Source organism: Asterias rubens, chromosome 17 (assembly GCF_902459465.1).
Source record: "Asterias rubens chromosome 17, eAstRub1.3, whole genome shotgun sequence".
NCBI classification, from domain to species: Eukaryota; Metazoa; Echinodermata; class Asteroidea; order Forcipulatida; family Asteriidae; genus Asterias; species Asterias rubens.
Window position 1 is genome coordinate 2514 of NC_047078.1, and position 20088 is coordinate 22601.

At 38.4% G+C, this 20088-nt stretch overlaps 1 protein-coding gene across 1 annotated transcript; it reads left to right on the plus strand.

The window, feature by feature from the left end:
* Window positions 1-538: 538 nt before the first annotated feature.
* On the plus strand, window positions 539-18157 carry LOC117301623 (radial spoke head 1 homolog). The gene is made up of 7 exons (XM_033785644.1): window positions 539-703; window positions 1119-1232; window positions 2673-2778; window positions 6050-6276; window positions 12430-12501; window positions 14368-14596; window positions 16481-18157. Exons 1-7 carry the CDS (start codon window positions 650-652, stop codon window positions 16654-16656), a joined length of 978 nt encoding a protein of 325 aa, XP_033641535.1. The 5' UTR covers window positions 539-649; the 3' UTR covers window positions 16657-18157.
* Window positions 18158-20088: the final 1931 nt, after the last annotated feature.

The window sequence follows — 20088 nt, forward strand, 5'->3', positions numbered from 1 at the left end:
CTTCAGAAAACACTACGGAAGGCTTTTTAAACACACATCTTTTAACCCTCATCTTTTAATTCATCTTAAAATATCAAAAAGTAATACCAAAAAATGCAGTACAAGTTGTCATCAAATTATTGTTGGGCCTTGTCTTAGCTCTATGGTCCTACTGTGATGCCTAGTTGTACAAAGGCACTGTGATAACACTTATGCACCCCCCCCCCCCCCCCCTCCCACCCACGAGGCGCCATTGCCTGTATGTGAATGTGAATGTGAGGTTCTGTCCTCGGCGGAGTTTCAGTCCCCATCCCCAGGTCGATCGGATTCTTCCTCCATGATCGGATCATCTCTCTGTTGTGTGATGCGCCCCCACACGATAGAGTAATGAGCCCTTCACAACGCGCGAGAGGTCGTTGTAAACATTTTTGCCATACAGCGTTGCCAAGCAATGGGCATATCGCCCAAAGCGGCGCGTTTGTTTTGCTCTCTAGCATGCACTTACTGCAATCTGGATTGGGCGGTTATTGGGCGATTCATCTAAAAAGTGGTTGCCGTAACGAAAATTTTGTGTTGTTAAATGCTGTTAGTAACGTCGGTGTATTAACGCCGCTGAAAATCAAGTCAAATTTAGCTTTTGCACTATCGGTCACTCTTAAATTCAGCAGATATGTCGGATCTAGGTTCAGACTACGATGAGGAGGAACAGGGGCCGTATTTAGGGGTGAGTTATAACTTATATAACTAAACTATACTGCATGAATGCAGAGAATATTTGCCCAGTATTCGGACATGTGTCGGACGAAATTAACCGATGTCGGTCACTTCACTTCATTGATACATAAGTCACTTGGTATCCAAGTCACTTCATACAGAGTCAGACAATCGGCTGAGTCTGACACTGACCGAAGTGGCCGGCCTTAACTATTTTTTTTTCATGTGGACATCGACACCGATCCTATTCTATTTTCACGGTACCGTGAAAATAGAATAGGATCGGTTTCTTCAGCTCTCTTCTCAAATCTTATGTCAACATTTTGTTTAACTACCTTGAACACCCAGCGGGTTGGATATGTGGGCATTAAAACTAAAGTCTTTGTACGTAATTATCATTATTATTATTGTTAATTTATTTTTAGGAGTATGAAGGTGAGAGAAATGAGAAAGAAGAAAGACATGGCAAAGGGAAGGCCACACTACCAAATGGTGACACATACGAAGGAATGTATGAATTCGGCAAGAGGCAGGGACAGGTAAAGCAAATGGGGCAGAAATGGCAATGTGACAAAAGAGACACTTTGTATTGGCATAATCAATAGTCAAATATGCCTCTCTGTTAACATTTTTCTTCATTCAGTTCACCATTACAGCCAACCGTCTATGTTTTAAAAGAAGATTACAATTTGCAAAATACTACAAATTTGTACCCTTTGATTGCAAATATCACTCTCTTATCACGTAGGTCAGTTGCACCTAAAGAATTTAATTAACTTTTTCTTATTCCTTACTTTAAAGACACTGGACACTATTGGTAATTGGTCGTCGAAGTTGCGAGATAATAGGCCTAATGAAAGATAAAAATTACCTTGTCACATGCAGTTTTGTGCTTTCAGGTGCTTGATTTCGAGACCTCAAAATCTAATTCTGAGGTCTCTAAATCACATTCAAAATGTTTTGTACCATCAACCTCTTCTTTATTTCTCATTACCAAGTAAGGTTTTATGCTAATGATTATTATTAATTAATTACCAATAGTGTCCACTGCCTTTAACACTATGATACATGATGGGGCTTACCATGAGAATAATTCCTCCAAATACTTACAAATGTATGACGTAACATAACCCTAGTAAAAATAACGTTCAAGTAGGCCCCTGTGGCGATGGGCAATGCCATCTTTGTATCAAGATTATCTTGGTACCTGGACAATTGAAAATCATGTTTCAGCATCGGCCACATAAAAAAGTGCGTGGTCATTTAGTGTCATATCAACCAATATTATTATCGGATTTGGCTGAAGTTCATTTTAAAACACTAATGTTTAGTGAATATTTTTTATGGAAACCAACAATTTTCCAACTCCAAGTCCCCAAAAGTGGGCGTGGCACCCCCTTCAAGTGATTTTTATTTTTTCGTTTTGTAAATAGTTTTAGATTGCTTTAAAGATACTGCATGCTGGACACTATTGGTAATTTTCAAATACCAGTTTTCTCACTTGGTGTATCTCAACAATAATGTACAAAATAACATACCTGTAAAAAATTGAACTCAATTGGACCTTGAAGTTGCGAGATAATAATGTAAGAAAACCCTTTGTCACACAAAGTTTTGTGCAGTCAGATGCTTGATTTCGGAAACTCAAAATCTTATGCTGAGGTCTCGAAATCAAACAAAAAAATTTTGGTTGAAAGTTACTTCTTTCCCTTCTTGCAGAGGGAACAGCTCTCCATTGCTTGTTACCAAGTAAGTTTGTATGCTAACATTTTATTTGAGTAGTTACCAATAGTGTCTAGTGCCTTTAAAATAACACCTAGGGTAACTTTCACCTAGATAACCCAAAACAAGTGCTTATCATTCCACTTTCTTTCTTCAGGCTGCTTAAATCACTATAATTTTAATTTGCAGATTTTTTTATTTGAATGTTGATGGAAAACATTCATGACAAGATTTGTGTTCATTTTAAATCTGTGCAGGGTATGTACAAGTTCAAGAATGGTGCTCGATACATGGGTGAATACAAACACAACAAGAAGCATGGGCAAGGAGCGTTCATCTATCCAGATGGATCCAAATATGAAGGTTTGTAGTAACACATGATAAGCAGTTAGCTGCATATAAGATTTTAGGCATTGCATGGTGAGGTATCAATGTATATATTTGGTTTGCGGTAACACCATTGTGTATCTACTTGCCAGGTAGAGTTTGTTCTTAGAGAACTGTCTTGCTTTATTCTACAACCGCGGAGTAGATTGTTTGGGAGACTTCTCAGTTCTGAAAAGAACTGTCCTGCTTATTAACAATTACCTGGGCGGATGATATAGAAATAGGCTGGGACTACTACTTTTGCTTATAGGATCGTAATTAACTGTTCTACCGTGGAGTCGGTTCTTGAATTGGTCTTAACATTTCGACTAGCTTGCTCTAGTCATCGTCAGGAGCTGCACAATATCATAATGATTAGGGTATTCATTTGATATTCTTGAAGAGGTGATCTACAATTCAATCTACTCATTTGTGATGTACAGTATCATTATTAAAAAAAGTGAAGAAAAAAACCCACATCGATTAGAAAATCATTTTTTGTGTGCAAATTCTCGATTAGATGAAGTTAGTGCTGTAAACCTCTTCAAAATAGTTTCATAACTAACTAATTAGCTTTCAAACCAATGAATCAGATTATACTTTGGTTTTTACAATGCCACATGTGACAAATCAAAATTGGCTTTGTAGTTCTAGTGACCTTTTCCTTAACCTAAAACTGCATCCAAAATGCAGCTACTGTGGTTCTGACTTTTGCTAAGGGCATCCTGTACTTAAAGGCATGGTGACATGGGGGTCCAACCAGTCGTAGCTGTAGTCGCCAATTCCGACATGGCCTAGGCTAGGGGTCTGGCCCCACCATGGCCCCCACCATCGATTATGGAGCAGTACATGTGTTTTGTGCTGCGCTTCCACATCAAGCAGTGGTTTTGAAGAAGCCCAATGATACACAAGAGTTAAATCATCTAGAAGCAATTTAAAGTACCTAGACACTGTAGCCCTGGCGGCCTTAAGGCAGGTTTATAGTCGGTCGCGCGATGGTCGCGCGACGGAAATCTTGCGCGCAATCCTAAGACTTGAGGCCTAAAAACCGTGTATTTTTATGATCGCGCGTTATCGCGCGACCGACTATAACTCGGCCTTTACACTTTTGTATTATACTCAGTGACATCCTGGATATCAGGGGACCATTTCTGGGGTGAAAAATTTTCAAGGCTTCATAACTCAAATCTTACCTGCAAGAAGCCACTAATTTCAACAGATTCACATTCCATGGCAGCATACAATTTTCTGCAGTGGGTTTTGGTCCTCATATATTCTTCACAAATCCAAAATAATGCAGTTCCCAACATTAACAAATTCCAGTTTTTGATCGTGTTCTCACAGTCTGCTGTGCCTTTGCAAGAAGCACGCATCCATATGTTGCGTTGCGTTTGCGTGTTAACGCTGTGCAGTCAAAATATGGTGACCAAGAATTAAGTGCGTCTTCGTCTTGTGTCTTGCATGCAAATGTATACGCGTACTTACGGCAGAAGACAACACTGTGAGAATACAATCAAAACAGAAATTGTTTAACGTTAGGGGCTGCATTATTTCACAAATGACGGATTTGTGAGGAATGTATGATGACCAAAACCGGTCGCAGAAAAATGTATGCTGCCATGGAATGTGAATCTATTTAAATTAGTGGCTTCTTGCTGGTAAGATTTGAGTTATATGAAGCTTTGCAATTTTTTTCGCAACAGAAACGGGCCGGAATATGTAGGACTCAGTATCTGTGTACAGCACAGAGGAAGAGTCCTATATTGGGCTACTGGACACTGTTGGTAATTACTCAAAATAGGTGTAAGCATAAAAACTTACTTGTAACAAGCAATGGAGAGCTGTTAATAGTATACACATTTTTAAGAATCGGCTCCCTTTGTTTTGTGTACATCTGAAAGCACACAATTGTGCCACAAGGTTGTTGTTTCTTTCATTATTTTCATGCAACTTCGATGACCAATTTGCGCTTAAATTTTCACAGGTTTGTTATTTTATACATATTGTTTGGATACACAAAATGGAGAACTTGTTTTCTTTTTTTCTTTTTTATTATAACCAAATGTGTCTAGTGCCTTTAAAGACACTGGACACAATTGGTAATAATTGTCAAAGACTAGCCTTCACAGTTGGTGTATCTCAACATACGCACAAAATAACAAACCTGTGAAAATTTGAGCTCAATCGTTCATCGGACTTGCGAGATAATAATGAAAGAAAAAAACACCCTTGTCACACGAAGTTGTGTGCTTTTAGATGGTTAATTTTGAGACCTCAAGTTCTAAATCTGAGGTCTCAAAATCAAATTCATGGAAAATTACTTCTTTCTCGAAAACTATGGCACTTCAGAGGGAGCCGATTCTCACAATGTCTTATACCATCAACCTCTCCCCAGTACTCGTCACCAAGAAAGGTTTTATGCGAATAAGTATTTTGAGTAATTACCAATAGTGTCTACTGCCTTTAAAGCAACTATGCTCGATTTAAAAAAAGATTGTGTTTAAAGACAGTGGACACTATTGATAATTACTCAAAATAATACTTGGTAACAAGAAAAGGGGACAGGTTGATACATGTAGTATAAAACATTGTGATAAACGGCTCCCTCTGAACTAACACAGTTTCTAGAAAGAAGTAATTTTCCATGGATTTGATTTTGAGGCCTCAAAATTAGATTTTGAAATCTTGAAATCAAGTATAGAAAAGCACACTACTTTGTGTGACATGGGTGTTTTTTCTTTCATTATTATCTCGCAACTTCAACGACCAATTGAGCTCAAATTTTCTCAGGTTTGTTATTTTATACATTATATTATATTCATCAAGTAAGAAGACTGGTCTTTGACATATGCCGAAGGTGTCCAGTGCCTTTAAGTTTAAGCAAATGTTAAGGAAAGTGTTACATGTATGCCTGATTAAGTTATAAAGACAAGTTTTAATTCCTACATTGAATGAATTAATGGGAGCACCCGAAAACTTTGTATTGAGAGCGCTCCATTTAACTTTGAAAATTCAAAGAATAAATTAAAGGAACTGAGTGAGAAGTTCAACAAATTGAAAATTAACAGGGGCATTCTTAGTGCTTAGGGCCAATTTTCAAAAAGCTGGAGGATACCAGTCAAAAATTTTGCATGTGACATTGAAGTTAAACTAGTTACCAAGTACTTGTGCTTAATCAGTTCTATATGAATTATGGTCTGGTAGCATGTGTGTACCTATTAAAGCAACCAAACAAATTAAAATGTGACCCCTTTTGGTTTGATCTTAGGTAACTGGGTTGATGATCAGCGCCATGGGTTTGGTACCTACACCTATCCAAACAGTGATACCTACGAAGGGGAGTGGCAAAGTCATCTTAGGCACGGCCAAGGGGTGTACACTTATAAAGACACTGGTACTCGGTATGTTGGTACTTGGATCAACGGTAAGAGGGAAGGTGCAGGAGAGCTAATCCATGCAAATCATCGGTTCCAGGGTGGATGGATTGCTGATCAGGTAAGAAGGCATTCAGTTACTCTGTTACTGAACCGATTCCTTACCATGTGAGATTGCACTCAGACAACTTTCTGTTTTACTTCCTTACCAAGGGTGTCTTTAGTCCACTGCACTCAAACCCTGTCTTCCTTACCGTAAGCGACATTAGTCGACTGCAGTCATACCCAGTTTTTGAGAAAAAAAAAAAAATCAAATACCACCTTCATGTGGGGTCTTAAAGACTCATTTTAAGGTCAAAATTTCAAATAAGGCAAAATATTTGCATTTTTGAAATTTGCACAAAATTTGACCCCTAGTGATAGATCTATCCATAAAATGTATTTTTAAGTTAATGTTGATATGACAAACGTATGTAATCAACGGATAAACTTTGACCTTGTACACGAACGTATAGCAAAGCAAAACGTAAAGGTGTGATTATCTTGAAAAGTGTACATTTTGAGTATACCCGCATTTTTTGCACTCCCCATCTCAATGGTGCATTTATATGTTTCAAACAACTTTTTTGCAAAGGTAAATGTACACAGGCATTTTTTGAAAAAACAATTTCAAATACCACCTTCATGTAAGGTCATATTGAGGTCAAAAAGTGCCAAAAATGTCAAAAAACAAAAATTTATAATTTTTTCGCAAAATTTTACCCCAGGCGGCGGATCTATTGATAAAACTTATTTTCATCATCATAATGACATTCCAAGTCTGTGAAATTAAGAGTTAATATTTTGTTTTGTATACAAATTTGTAGGAAAATTAAATCTAAAGGTGCAATTTTCTCCTAAAGTGCATATCCTGAGCATACCAAATGTTTGTTTGCACACCCTATAGATCCCAGCACTGCATGCATAATAACAGTTTTAACAAACCTTTTTTGAAAGGTAAATATACCAAGGCAGTTTTTTTCATATTTCACCTTCCGCATTGGTAAATTGAAACAAGATATGTGTATGCTGATTCATGCAATTAGTTTGATATAGTAGTTGTATAGTTTGACGTGCTCAAAAAGTTATTTTTGCTCCCAATCTTCCAAAGTACATGTACGCAGTTAAATACTAAACTTTTATTAGTGAATTAACAAAGTTGAACATTCTTTTTTGCAGTAAAATGTTGTTTTATCCTAGTTGGGCCTATACATTGTAGCTACGATGGGGGTATGGGGTATCGTGCAGTGATACATTGTATACTTTCTTATCTGGAGTGCCATTATTCAAAGCTAACTCCAGAGCTACAACCAGGCACACCAAAACCACTACAGCTTGACATACTTTTATGCCAAGTTTCTTTGATGAAAGAATTCTCACAACTCTTCAGGCACTAGCAGACCGCAATGACACTCTCATCACTTTGATCAATCACTTTGTGGACATAACACAGGTCAGAAACATACCACCATCACAGTTGCCCGGCCACTATACACATCAGGAAGAAATGAACTTAAACGGGCAAGTCCAAAGTTTGAGATTTAACAAAATTTCAAGGGAGGACTTCGTCTGCTTCGACTTTTTGAAGGATTGCCAACACATGGAAGTACTGGGCTTGGTTAGGCCTACTTGTGGACAGAGGCGGGTGTTAATGAAGCCAATAATTTATGACTGAGCCCATGCTTGGCAAAGCCTACTTCCTGCGAGGCTCTGTGGCACATAAACGGTCTGTGCTTGAATCTTGTTTGGTTAAAATTGTTTTAACAAGAGCTGTCAGATTTTCTAAGGAGTGACAATGGTCATGAGCTCATAAAAAAATTCAAGAAGCACTCTAGAAATCCAACTACCAACAGTGGTCTCATTACAATGAGATGGTGGAGATTGAGATCCACAGAACTCGGAAAGACAGATACTTGATCACCAATCTGGGAGCTTTTTCCGCAATGCTGCCGTCCCCATCATCTATGACCACAGTAACTTTGATAATTAGGGATGTGTTCATCTGGCAGATATGAAACTCCTCAAGAAGCCAGAGATGTTGATGATGTTTAGAAGCTTTCATAACAAACAGTAAGATTTGATGTGTTGCGACTAAACCCAACCTTGGCGAAGAAAAACTCTTGGTTTTAGTGACGCAAAAATATTGCGCAAAAACTTTCTCTGATCTGTACAATATTAAAGTCACCTGGAAATAGAATTGTTTTTCGTTCAAACATAAGAGTATATGCTTACGAACAATACAACAATTTTTTTAGTAATTGTTTGTCACGATTTATATGTTAAAAAAATATATAAAGTTGTTTGGGGGGCTGACTCCGCCTACCTCTTTTGTGACGTCAATCGAGGCAGACTTTGCCTGCAATGCGTACATAGTAAACACACGTGCAAAGTACATGTACGTCCAAGTCGTGAGTTGGTACATTTCAAAAAGTGTTTTTCTGCATTCAGCAGCAATACACCTGGTAGGCATTGCCCGAAAAAAACAAAAACAATTTTTGTTTTTAAACTTACAAACTCACGACTTGGTCCGTACTTTGCAATTGTGTTTACTCTACGCATTACAGGCAAAGTCTGCCTCGATTGACGTCACGAACAGCGCCCTCTCGGGTCAGGGTCTACTCTTAAATTTGTAAATAACATAAGAACTGATTTTTTAGAACCTTAGTTAACTATTTATTCACATTCCACTCATCAAAACACATGTATTAGTGACAATAATAACAAATTCTTATATAGCGCATTTCACAATAACCGTATCAATGCTCTTTACATTAGTGCCCTGGTCATGGGGCCAATCATCCCTGTAATGTTTCTTAGCTCCCTTGGGAGTATACAGCCCTGAGCTGCCTGTAAGGCGCTTGTGGCTTTTTCATACACAATAACAACCTCTACCCTCGCAGGTACCCATTTATACCCCTGGGTGAAGAGAAGCAATTATAGTAAAGTGTCTTGCTCAAGGACACAAGTGTCACGACCGGGATTCGAACCCACACTCCGGTGAATCGGCACCAGAACTTGAATTCGATGCTCTTAACCACAAAAGCTTTATTTTGAAAAAATACCACTTCCAGGTGACTTTAATGTTTCTACCAAACGAATTATGTACGGTACAAAAGCCTATCAAAACGATTGCTCAATGTTGTCACTGCTCAATGCTCAATATTGCTCAATGCTGCCACTGGAACCTACAACGTGGTCTTGATTGCTAGATTGGAGAGGGCTCCACCAAGGCAGTGACACAGTCAAAGAGAATGGGAAAGAAAAAGCCAATTCGAAAGTTCATCGATAGACCCGGGTTCCACTCCTACACGTCAGGTATGGGCTATTGAACAAAGCTAATCTCAAGTTCTTGCCAGACGTTTTCGTAGAGAAGGGCAAGGGTCTACTGGAAAGATGAGGAATAGTACAGGCGGTGGTTCCTTTATGTTACGGAAGCCATGGTCCTTTTAGGAGAGATGACATTTTGAGGACACCTTAGCAGGCTGACACCCGTAGGCTGACAAACTGTTCTGCGTGAATAGCATACAAGTACCCTTTTGTTTCATTTTACCACATAGGAAAGTTTGATATGATTTTTTTTTAATGCCTTGGTATACTGACCTTTCAAAAAAAGGTTTTTCAAACAATTATATGCATTGCTGGGATAGGAAGTGCAAAACACTGTATTATGCTCAAGATACGCACTTTTTGAGAAAATTGCAATTTAAGATTTTATTTTCCTATACGTTTGTGTACAAGACAAAAGATTAACTCGTAATTTCACAGACTTGGCATGTTAATTTGATAATGAAACTATACTTTATGGATAGATCTGTCGCCTGGGGTAGAATTTGGCGGAAAAAAATCAAAAACATTAAATTTCGACATTTTTGGCACTTTTTGACCTCAATATGACCTTACATGAAGGTGGTATTTGATTTTTTTTTTTTTTTAAACTGCCTGGGTACATTTACCTTTCAAAAAAAAGTTGTTTGAAACATATAATATGCACCATTGAGATGGGGAGTGCAAAAATGCTGGTATACTCAAAATGTACACTTTTCAAGATAATCACACTAACTACGTTTCCTTTGCTATACGTTTGTGTACAAGGTCAAAGTTTATCCGTTAATTACATACATTTTATGGATAGATCTATCGCTTGGGGTCAAATTTTGTGAAAATTTCAAAAATGCAAAAAAAATTCCTTATTTGAAATTTTGACCTTAAAATGTGTCGTTAAGACCCCACATGAAGGTGGTATTTGATTTTTTTTTCTTCTCAAAATCTGCCTGGGTATATTTACCTTTCAAAAAAAGTTGTTTGAAACCAAAATATGCACCAATGAGGATGGGGAGTGCAAAAACAATTGGTGTAGTAAAAATGTACCCTTTTCAAGATAATCACACTTTTACACTTCGTTTTGCTATACATTTGTGCACAAGGTCAAAGTTTATACGTTAATTACATAGGTTTGTAGTATCAACATAAAGTTAATACATTTTATGGATAGATGTATTGAATGTGTTTAAATTTGATACAAATTTTGAAAATATTGATTTTTGACCTTTTTTGACCTTTTGACCCCAAAATGACCTTAAAACTCAAAATCAAGCTGGGCATTTACCCTAATCGTCTTCCCGAGCCCATGATCCATACATCTAGCATGGATGCCAGCCATTAACAAACTATGCTGTTTTTTTTTCCTAGAGCACTTTTTAAAGTTTTTGGCTGGTCTACTATACCATGGGGGACCTTAGTCAACTTCACGCATAGCCATACCCCCTCTTCCTTACCATGGGGGACCTTAGTCAACTACACTCATAGTCATACCCCCTCTTCCTTACCATGGGGGATCTTAGTCAACTACACTCATAGTCATACCCCCTCTTCCTTACCATGGGGGATCTTAGTCAACTACACTCATAGTCATACCCCCTCTTCCTTACCATGGGGGACCTTAGTCGACTGCACTCAACATATGTACCCCCTCTTCCTAGCCATGGGGGACCTTAGTCAACTACACTCATAGTCATACCCCCTCTTCCTTACCATGGGGGACCTTAGTCAACTACACTCATAGTCAGACCCCCTCTTCCTTACCATGGGGGACCTTAGTCAACTACACTCATAGTCAGACCCCCTCTTCCTTACCATGGGGGACCTTAGTCAACTACACTCATAGTCATACCCCCTCTTCCTTACCATGGGGGACCTTAGTCAACTACACTCATAGTCATACCCCCTCTTCCTTACCATGGGGGACCTTAGTCAACTACACTCATAGTCAGACCCCCTCTTCCTTACCATGGGGGACCTTAGTCGACTGCACTCAACATACCCCCTCTTCCTTACCATGGGGACCTTAGTCAACTACACTCATAGTCATACCCCCTCTTCCTTACCATGGGGGACCTTAGTCAACTACACTCATAGTCAGACCCCCTCTTCCTTACCATGGGGGACCTTAGTCAACTACACTCATAGTCAGACCCCCTCTTCCTTACCATGGGGGACCTTAGTCGACTGCACTCAACATACCCCCTCTTCCTTACCATGGGGGACCTTAGTCAACTACACTCATAGTCATACCCCCTCTTCCTTACCATGGGGGACCTTAGTCAACTACACTCATAGTCAGACCCCCTCTTCCTTACCATGGGGGACCTTAGTCAACTACACTCATAGTCAGACCCCCTCTTCCTTACCATGGTGGACCTTAGTCAACTGCACTCATAGTCAGACCCCCTCTTCCTTACCATGGGGGACCTTAGTCAACTGCACTCATAGGCATACCCCCTCTTCCTTACCATGGGGGACCTTAGTCAACTACACTCATAGTCAGACCCCCTCTTCCTTACCATGGTGGACCTTAGTCAACTGCACTCATAGTCAGACCCCCTCTTCCTTACCATGGGGGACCTTAGTCAACTGCACTCATAGGCATACCCCCATCTTCCTTACCATGGGGGACCTTAGTCAACTACACTCATAGTCTTACCCCCTCTTCCATACCATGGCTGACTTTAGTCGACTGCACTCAACATACCCCCTCTTCCTTACCATGGGGGACTTAAGTCGACTGCACTCTTACCCCTCTTCTACACCATGGGGGACCTTGGTCAACTGCACTCATACCCCCTTTTCCTTTACCACAATTGATTTCAGTCCACTGCACTCAAACCCCCTCTTCTTTCCCATTGTTGAATTTAGACAATTGCACTCATTGTTGACTTTGTTATTTATTATTTCACAGCCACAAGGGAAAGGCAAATATTTGTTTGACATCGGATGTGAGCAGCATGGGCAGTATGTTCCAGTAGAGCAGGTGAGAATATTCAAATTGTTATGCCATAAAATCACCAAGTGCAACATGGGGAATTGGAGTAGTATCCATTGTGCATGTTTGAACATGTTATTCGCAAGGGTGCCATTTCAGCAAGCAGATGTTTTGTAAAAGCAATAGTCTTTGATCATTAATTTGTCTTAGCCATTGGAAGCCTTTTTGGGAAATTCTTAAAATGGCAGCAGACTACACAAAACCATTAGTGTGTAAAACTATTGTATTATGCCTAGAATATAACTCAATATACTGCAATGTTTTGTGTTTAACCTAGAGCAAGTTACATGTAAGTTGCTAACCTTTAGCACCCTTATTCAAGTTGCAATTTCATTCATGAGTGTGTGGTCTGTGCCTCAGTTGAACACACTTAGCGATTGGCATGTCAATTTAATTGTTCTTGGCAATGAGATGACAACTTGATTGGTAGATTAAAAGTCTTTGCCCGTAACAATAATTGTTTGCATACATAACTTGCATATATGTGTAGTGCAATAATATGACTGATTGGCATATTGCCCAAAACGCTTTTTGTAGAACCACTTTTGGTCAAAAAAATGTTTTTTTAATTAACTGCATGTGATTTCACAAGTTGACAAACCTAACCACCATCTAGAAACATTGACGTAACTGTTTGAGTTGACTACAGGAACAGTGCTTTGGGCTATGCTGATCCAGTGGAATTGAACAGCTAGCCAAACCTTGCAGACTTTTAATAATATTAATAATAATAATAATAATAATAATAATAATAATAATAATAATAATAATAATAATAATAATAATAATAATAATAATAATAATAATAATAATAATAATAATAATAATAATAATAATAATAATAATAATAATAATAATAATAATAATAATAATAATAATAATAATAATAATAATAATAATAATAATAATAATAATAATAATAATAATAATAATAATAATAATAATAATAATAACAACAGTAGCACAGTTTTATAGAGCGCACATTAATTTACACAAAAGTGTTCAGGGTGCTATTACAAAGAAACACAAAGAACAGATTAAATACAAAAGAACAGATCTATTGACATGAGGTGTGTTTTGAGAGATGCTTTGAAAGAGTGAATAGAAATGGATGTTTTGATGTAAAGAGGTAGTTGATTCCAGAGATGTGGTGCTGCAACAGAAAAAATATCTGTCCCCCAAGTGTGATTAGACTTGATTTCTTGAAGAAGATATCTGTTTGCAGAACAAAGGTTGCGAGATGGTTTGTAGATGTTGTGCATGTCTAGGATGTAAGCAGGTGCTTGCCCATTTAGAGAATTGAAAACAATGAGCAAGTGTTTGTAGATGATTCTAGAAGCTATTGGGAGCCTGTGAAGATCTAAAAGAACAGGTTTAATAAGAGAGTGTTTTGTTAAGGTGAACACACGAGCAGCAGTGTTATATATGTGTTGAAGGCGGGGTAGCTGAATTTCCCATTTTAAGACAAGATGTAACAAAGGAGTGGATAATCTGTTCTGTGGAAGCATGATCAAGATATTTTCGGATCCTTCCTTAGTTGCGGACGTGAAATGAAGCAGAACAAACTGTGTTAGAAATGTTAACATCTAGAACCATTGTGGTTAACAGATTTCATCTTGAATAGGGCAAGGCCATTTGTATTTTTTGCAGAAGGCATTGGAAGATTTTAAAATCTATTGAAAACTGTTGAAGGGGCTTTGAGGTCATGGCCGCCATTTATTTCCAGGTCAATTCTAGTTGACTCTTGTCACCCACCTTCTCACTCCAAGTAGTAACTTATCTCAAAGTCAGGAAATTGATGGCAGTTCATAAACATTTACATGATATGTTTATTTTCTTTGATCGTCTCATTAGCCCCAAAATGGTGACCAAGAAGATGAGGAAGCCCAAACAGTGACTATTCCTAAATGGAGAGCAGGTGAAATCCGAGCTGTTAGTGAGTACAACCCAGCAGAAGAATTAGCCGCAGCAGCAGCAGCTGAGGCTGAAGCCCAACAGGCAGAGGAGAAGATGGAGGAAGGGGCGGAGCAAGCCCAAGAAACACCCGCTGAAGGGGAGGCACCAGCAGCCGATGCAGAAGCAGGTATATTTAGTCTCATTTCATTTAAAGATTCCAAGCAAAATTAATCATTGAACTAGCCGACAAATGTTTCCCCTAAACCATTGATGTGTGGTCAGGCGTTCAGATGTTTATTAGCAAAGTGAGTAACGACCTTCATCATGTTGGTTTGAGGCAGTGGTCCAGTCTGTTCTGGGTTGACCTTGTGGCAGTGAAATGTGAAGTACCACATCTACTTGGGTCAGTTTTTAAAGATTAATACGTATAGGATAATGCCCAAGGTGCACGCCATGACACCCATGCGCGTTCACCGAGAGCATGATGTGACTTACATGTAACCCACACCTGTGACGTCATGCTATTGTTAAAATCACTCCATTATTTTGCAGGAATGGCGCGATATTGTTGAATTTTTAAGTCAATTGTTTGTATGTACATGTATCATGCCCTTCGACAGTGGCATCATGGATTGGGAGTGAAAGTGGCAGCAGAAAAATGATTTGTTTTCCTGACTCAAAGTTAATTAAGTCAAGTGATAGAAAGTGACTAAATTAAGCATTTTGACTTAATTTAAAAAAGTACTGGTTAAAATTAAATTTATTTATCTGACTTTAAGACCTGCTTAAATGACTGTTGTAGTTAACTAACCTTTATTAACATTTTAGCTGAATAATAGTTTAACAATGTACATGTAGCTGTTCACTTGTGGAATAAGTCTTACGATTGTTTTGTAATACAAGCGTAGCTCTAACCTGTGTTCAAAACAAAATATGGTTTGTGGCGACATTGACGTCATTGACTTTATTCCTCTACTACAACAGTTTCACCCGTTTGCACAATGGGTGAATAGTTGTACCCATCGCGCCATTCGCAGAAAATATGGGAGCGATTTAACAATAGCATGACGTCATAAGTGGTGGTTAAATGTTTGTAATAATCCCAAAATTAGCGACAATTCATCTATTTACATCTATTGCTTACGTGGTAAAAATGTGCTTGTCACAAACCCCAACTGCGCCTTCACCAGGTTCAAGGGCAGACCTATGATTGGCCGAGAGTTGTGCTTGGTGTGTACACGCTTGCACGTTTCCATTGCTTGACCACTGATGTCAGTCAATGCAAAGGGTCAAGGGAAGACCTATGATTGGCCGAGAGCTGTGCTTGGTGTGTACACGCTTGCACGTTTCCATTGCTTGACCACTGATTACATTCAATGCAAAGGGTCAAGGGAAGACCCATGATTGGCCGAGAGCTGTGCTTTGTGTGTACACGCTTGCATGTTTCCATTGCTTGACCACTGATATCAGTCAATGCAAAGGGGTCAAGGGAAGACCCATGATTGGCCGAGAGCTGTGCTTGGTGTGTAAACGCTTGCACGTTTCCATTGCTTGACCACTGATGTCATTCAATGCAAAGGGTCAAGGGAAGACCCATGATTGGCCGAGAGCTGTGCTTAGTGTGTACACGCTTGCACCTTTCCATTGCTTGACCACTGACATCAGTCAATGCAAAGGGTCAAGGGAAGACCCATGATTGGCCGAGAGCTGTGCTTGGTGTGTACACACTTGCATGTTTCCCTTGCTTGACCACTGATGTCATTCAATGCAAAGGGTCAAGGGAAGACCCATGATTGGCCGAGAGCTGTGCTTAGTGTGTACACGCTTGCACCTTTCCATTGCTTGACCACTGACATCAGTCAATGCAAAGGGTCAAGGGAAGACCCATGATTGGCCGAGAGCTGTGCTTGGTGTGTAAACGCTTGCACGTTTCCATTGCTTGACCACTGATGTCAGTCAATGCAAAGGAGTTAGGGTGAATACTTGTCGTATCCGGTGATTGATGCTTTGACTATGCAAGTCTAAAGTCATGCTTATAAAAGATGATCAACCTTTGTTTTTTCCCCCAAAGCTCCCGAGGAAGGTCAAGAAGGAGAACCAGCACAAACCACAGAAGGAGAAGGGGAGGCCCCAGCACCTGCAGAGGGTGAGGAAAGCCAACAAGATACAGTTGAAGATGGTGGTGATGGTGGTGAAGAAGCAGCTGCCCCCTCACCAGTAATGGAAGAACCTGAGGAGGGAGATTAAATTGTTTTTTGTGAGTTGCAATTAAAGTAGCTTCTGACCGAGTTTGGATTGGTGGTGGGCGGAAAACTTTGCTTATTTTCAAATGAACTGAAGTTATTGGTATAAAACTATTTCCCGCAAAGAAATGTTGCAAAATTCAGAAAACAGTTATTAGTACGCCCATGCCTTGGCCATTTCTGAACTGGCTGCTACGGCTACGGCTATATTTCTACATCATGTACATGTAGCACAGAAGTATAGGGCGTCCATAGCAACAGTCTTAGCAAGTCATAACCTTAATAGCAGCCAATTCCGATAGGGCTAATAAATGAAAAAGTTGTCCAATTGTGAGATGTAAATATGAAGTTTTTAAAATGTTTTTATAAAACCATTAGGGATGGGTATCATTTAATGGGCATGTCAATCCTCCTCTTCCATCAATAGATGGAGTAAGGTCACCACACACACACAATGCCAAAGATGGTTACATTTTGTATTGGTATTTTAATGGGTCAGATTTATAGGAATGTACATGTAGTCCTGCAGGGTCCAATCTCATTAAGAATAAAAATTGCGAGCCTTGATTTTCCGTCTTTTCACTGCAGATGTTAACCAAGGTAAAGGGTATCTAGGGATAACAATATCTCTCTTAACTCACAATGTAAATATACAACAGGGAGTCACGTTCAAACTGTTTTTTTTAAATCCAATAATAACTTCCAATAGTATTGTTTTCTTCATGTGTTTTCAGTTTTTTTTTAATCCACACAATGTATAAATGTGCATACATGTACTATTTGAAATTTGATTCGACTGTCGAGTATCCTTATTGTTTCTAGGGGGACGGTATTTTCTGGGTCTTAAAAACCCTAATTCGTCCAAGTGTCTTTGCTTAGAGACCTTTCTGAATCCTCATAAGTCCTTCACTCCGAGGCCATGCAGGGCAGTTTACAGGCACCAATTCAGTTAAAAACATTCACATGTTAATATGCACACAATCTTCCAGGGTACTGTATGGTCTGTAGTAATAAATATACGTATGTAGTACTGTCCAAGTGATCCTTCTTGCATGGAGTGCATCAAATATGGCATTTCAGACAAAACTATTTCAATAGGTATTTTCTACTATTATCATAATGGTAAGTTTTATGTGAATATGTGATCTTAGACAAGTATTTTCTCACCAATTCTGTAATGTTCCTTTAAATAAATACGCTTTGCCTTGTCCAGTGATGAGCGTTTTTATTTGGGCCTTTAAATCCGTTATCCTTCAAAGCCAGAACAAGATTTTAGAGAATTCTGTATTTTACTGGATGCATGCTGTCATTTACATGCATTTTGTCAAAAATCTTAAATTTCCCCTCCATCTTAAAAGAAAGGATAAAAACTTGTTTTAAATGAATTTTCAATGTTTTTAGTACTAACTTTTGTGCGTCACAATTTCCTTCTTTATTTCTGTTATTTATACATAGTATGTGCCTTTGACAGTTCTTAAAATTAAAAACTTTAAGTATTTCTTGAAGGTGGAAGCGTGCTTTTGTGTTTTCTGCTAGATTTCCTAAACCAAGAAACGCCTCGGATATCCAATGAGTCAACATATTAAAGGCAGTGGACACTATTGGTAATTACTCAAAATTATTATTAGCATAAAACCTTTCTTGGTGACAAGTAATGGGGAGAGGTTGATGGTATAAAACATTGTGAGAAACTGAAGTGCCATAGTTTTCGAGAAAGAAGTAATTTTCCACGAATTTGATTTCGAGACCTCAAATTTAGAACTTGAGGTCTCGAAATCAACCATCTAAATGCACACAACTTCGTGTGACAAGGGTGTTTTTTTTTTTCAGTATTATCTCGCAACTTCGATGACCGATTGAGCTCAAATTTTCACAGGTTTGTTATTTTATGCATATGTTGAGATACACCGACTGTGAAGGCTAGTCTTTTACAATTACCAACAGTGTCCACTGCCTTTAAGTCTAGATTTGGCCCCAAATCTAAAAAATATTGCAAGGCTTTGTACATATCAAATTTTGCCTCAAATTTTATAGCCTTGTGCATTTATCAAATTTTGTCTGAAATGCAACAAGTACTTGTATAAGCCTTGTGTGTTTATCAAATAATTGCCTCAAAATGCAACTAGGCCTTGGTGTGTGTTTATCAAATAATTGCCTCAAAATGCAACTAGGCCTTGGTGTGTGTTTATCAAATAATTGGCTCAAAATGCAACTAGGCCTTGGTGTGTATTTATCAAATTTTGCCTGAAAGTGCAACAAGGCTATAACCTTTTCTTTTTATCAAATTTTGCTTCAAAATGCAACAAGGCTATAACCCTGCGTATTTATCAAATTTTGCCCGAAAATGCAACAAGGCTATAACCTTGCGTTTTTATTAAATTTTTCCCGAAAATGTAACAAGGCTATAACCCTGCGTTTTTATTAAATTTTGCCTGAAAATGCAACAAGGCAATAACCCTGCGTATTTATCAAATTTTGCCCGAAAATGCAACAAGGCTATAACCTTGCGTATTTATTAAATTTTGCCCGAAAATGCAACAAGGCTATAACCTTGCGTACTTGTCAAATTTTGCCCGAAAATGTAACGAGGCTATAACCCTGCGTAGTTATCAAATTTTGCCCGAAAATGCAACAAGGCTATAACCTTGCGTATTTATTAAATTTTGCCCGAAAATGCAACAAGGCTATAACCTTGCGTACTTGTCAAATTTTGCCCGAAAATGTAACAAGGCTATAACCCTGCGTAGTTATCAAATTTTGCCCGAAAATGCAACAAGGCTATAACCTTGCGTATTTATCAAATTTTGCCCGATAATGAAACAAGGCTATAACCTTGCATATTTATTAAATTTTGCCTGAAAATGCAACAAGGCTATAACCATGCGTATTTATCAAATTTTGCCCGAAAATGTAACAATGCTATAACCCTGCGTATTTATCAAATTTTGCCTGAAAAAGCAACAAGGCTATAACCTTGCGTATTTATCAAATTTTGCCCGATAATGAAACAATATAACCTTGCAAATTTATCAAATTTTTCCCGAAATGCAACAAGGCTATAACCTTGCGTATTTATCAAATTTTGCCCGATAATGAAACAATAATATAACCTTGCAAATTTATCAAATTTTTCCCGAAAATGCAACAAGGCTATAACCTTGCGTATTTATCAAATTTTGCCCGATAATGAAACAATAATATAACCTTGCAAATTTATCAAATTTTTCCCGAAAATGCAACAAGGCTATGACCTTGCGTATTTATCAAATTTTGCCCGAAATGCAACAAGGCCATAACCTTGCGTATTTATATAATTTTGCCCGATAATGAAACAATATAACCTTGCGTTTTTATCAAATTTTTGCCTGAAAATGCAACAAGGCTAGCCTTGCATATTTGTAAAATTTTGCCAAAAAATGCAACAAGGCTATAATCT